The sequence below is a fragment of the Oratosquilla oratoria genome, chromosome 28, assembly GCF_046742065.1.
Source record: "Oratosquilla oratoria isolate Oo_2021 chromosome 28, ASM4674206v1, whole genome shotgun sequence".
NCBI lineage: Eukaryota > Metazoa > Arthropoda > Malacostraca > Stomatopoda > Squillidae > Oratosquilla > Oratosquilla oratoria.
The window spans coordinates 22,791,982-22,793,791 of NC_134804.1; the positions used below are offsets into that span (position 1 = coordinate 22,791,982).

The following is a 1,810-nucleotide window of genomic DNA, read 5'->3' on the forward strand; positions in this document are numbered from 1 at the left end:
TTGGTTATTTCCTTCTATGTCAGCCACTGACATCCCTTCAATATTAAGACAAGACATTCCTCTTGTACCTACTATTGTACTAACTTGTAACGTACTTGACTGATAGTTCACATCTGTCATTCCAAGTTTCTGCAATAAATTCTTAGTACAAAATGTGACTGAGCTACCATTATCAAGGTAACATCTGGTAGTAACAACCATACCATTTAACTCTACTTGAACTGGGATAGCAGTAGTGTCTCCTACTGAATCCTTCAATTGACTGGATAATACTTGAACTCTAGAATCATCAACCTCATTAGTGACCACTGGATTTGCCGTTACTTCTTTACTTCCTTCAACCTTGAAATTCTTATTCGTCCTATGCATAATTGTAAGATGTGAACCACCGCATTGTTCACAAGTTCGAATCACTCTACACTGTGACGCTTTATGGCCTTTCCTTAAACACTTAAAACAAAGTTCTAAATTGTAAGCCTTGCTAAATTTCTCCTCACAAGTCAACCGTCTTAACTGAGGACATACATCAATAATATATTCTTCCTGACATAACAAGCAAGAAAGTCTGGATCTCTGTGTTCTAGAATTCTTTCTCAACTTATGCATAATTGTAAGATGTGAACCACCACATTGTTCACAAATTCGAATCACTCTACACTGTGACGCTTTATGTCCTTTCCTTAAACACTTGAAACAAAGTTCCAAATTATACGCCTTGCTTAAATTCTCTTCATAAGTCAACCGTCTTAACTGAGGACATACATCAATAATATGTTCTTTCTGATATAACCAACAAGAAAGTCTTACTCTCTGTCACATTGACATGTACCCTACAATCATTTGGTTCTATACCTTTCTTGTAATTCATCTTTCTATTTGAACTCCATGTGTTCGCTTCTACTTTCTTATCTCTAAATCCTCCCTTAATACTTCTCCCAAATGTTGGGTTATTCAATATTCTTACTTCTTTTTCTAAAAATCTGACTAATTCTTTAATGTCCACTAACTTCCCACTCTCAGCTAACTCGTCGACTATTCTCCTCCATCTGTCCTGTAAATTTCTGGGTAATTTCTCAACTAACTGACGCAAAGTCCTAAGATTTTGTAATTCTGAAATTCCATAATGAATACCCGATATAGCACTTATACATGAATTTAATTCGACAATGAAGTCATCTAATGTCTCAACATTCTCTTCCTTAATTTCAGGCCAAGCAAGAACTTTATCTATGTGCATTAAAGCGATCCGTTCTTTATTTCCATATCTTTTGTTTAATTCACTTCTCGCCTTTTGGTAACCCTCTTTTGGATCTAAATGTAAACACGTTCTAACTATCTTGTGTGGTTTACCTTCTGTATATTGTTTTAGGTATTGTAACTTTTCATTATCTGACACATGCCTGTTATCAATTAACATGTCGAAATCTTTAATAAATTCAAAGTACTTGTCTATCTGACCATTTAATTTAGTAATCACATGTAGAGGCATCATGTTTTTGGTCATTAAAGTCGTAATCATGTCTCTATTTGTCTGTTAGCTATCACTATTACTCTGACTTGTACTTCTGCAGCCACGAGAATCATTTTCTAAATTAACATTTACATTACTGCTCCGCCATGGGATACGAACCCTGACCCGTGCGTCGAAAATCACGAGGCCAAGACGTTAGCGACCATGCTACATGGTGATGGTTCAAAAGGACTGTACTAGTCCCCGACCACGCTTCACGTAACATTGCAAGATCTAATCTCAATTTCATCTAATCCCGTATCAGGCGAGCCCTCCGACTGTGTATGTTTCTTAAGACAG

At 36.4% G+C, this 1,810-nt stretch overlaps 1 protein-coding gene across 1 annotated transcript; it reads right to left on the reverse strand.

The window, feature by feature from the left end:
• Window positions 1–763: 763 nt before the first annotated feature.
• On the reverse strand, window positions 764–1,519 carry LOC143040464 (uncharacterized). The gene has a single exon (XM_076211559.1). The coding sequence runs from the start codon at window positions 1,517–1,519 to the stop codon at window positions 764–766; it is 756 nt and encodes a 251-aa protein (XP_076067674.1).
• Window positions 1,520–1,810: the final 291 nt, after the last annotated feature.

Excerpts from the sequence above, each read along its gene's own strand:
- LOC143040464 (XM_076211559.1), bottom strand. The coding sequence starts at position 1,519 with ATGATTACGACTTTAATGACCAAAAACATGATGCCTCTACATGTGATT.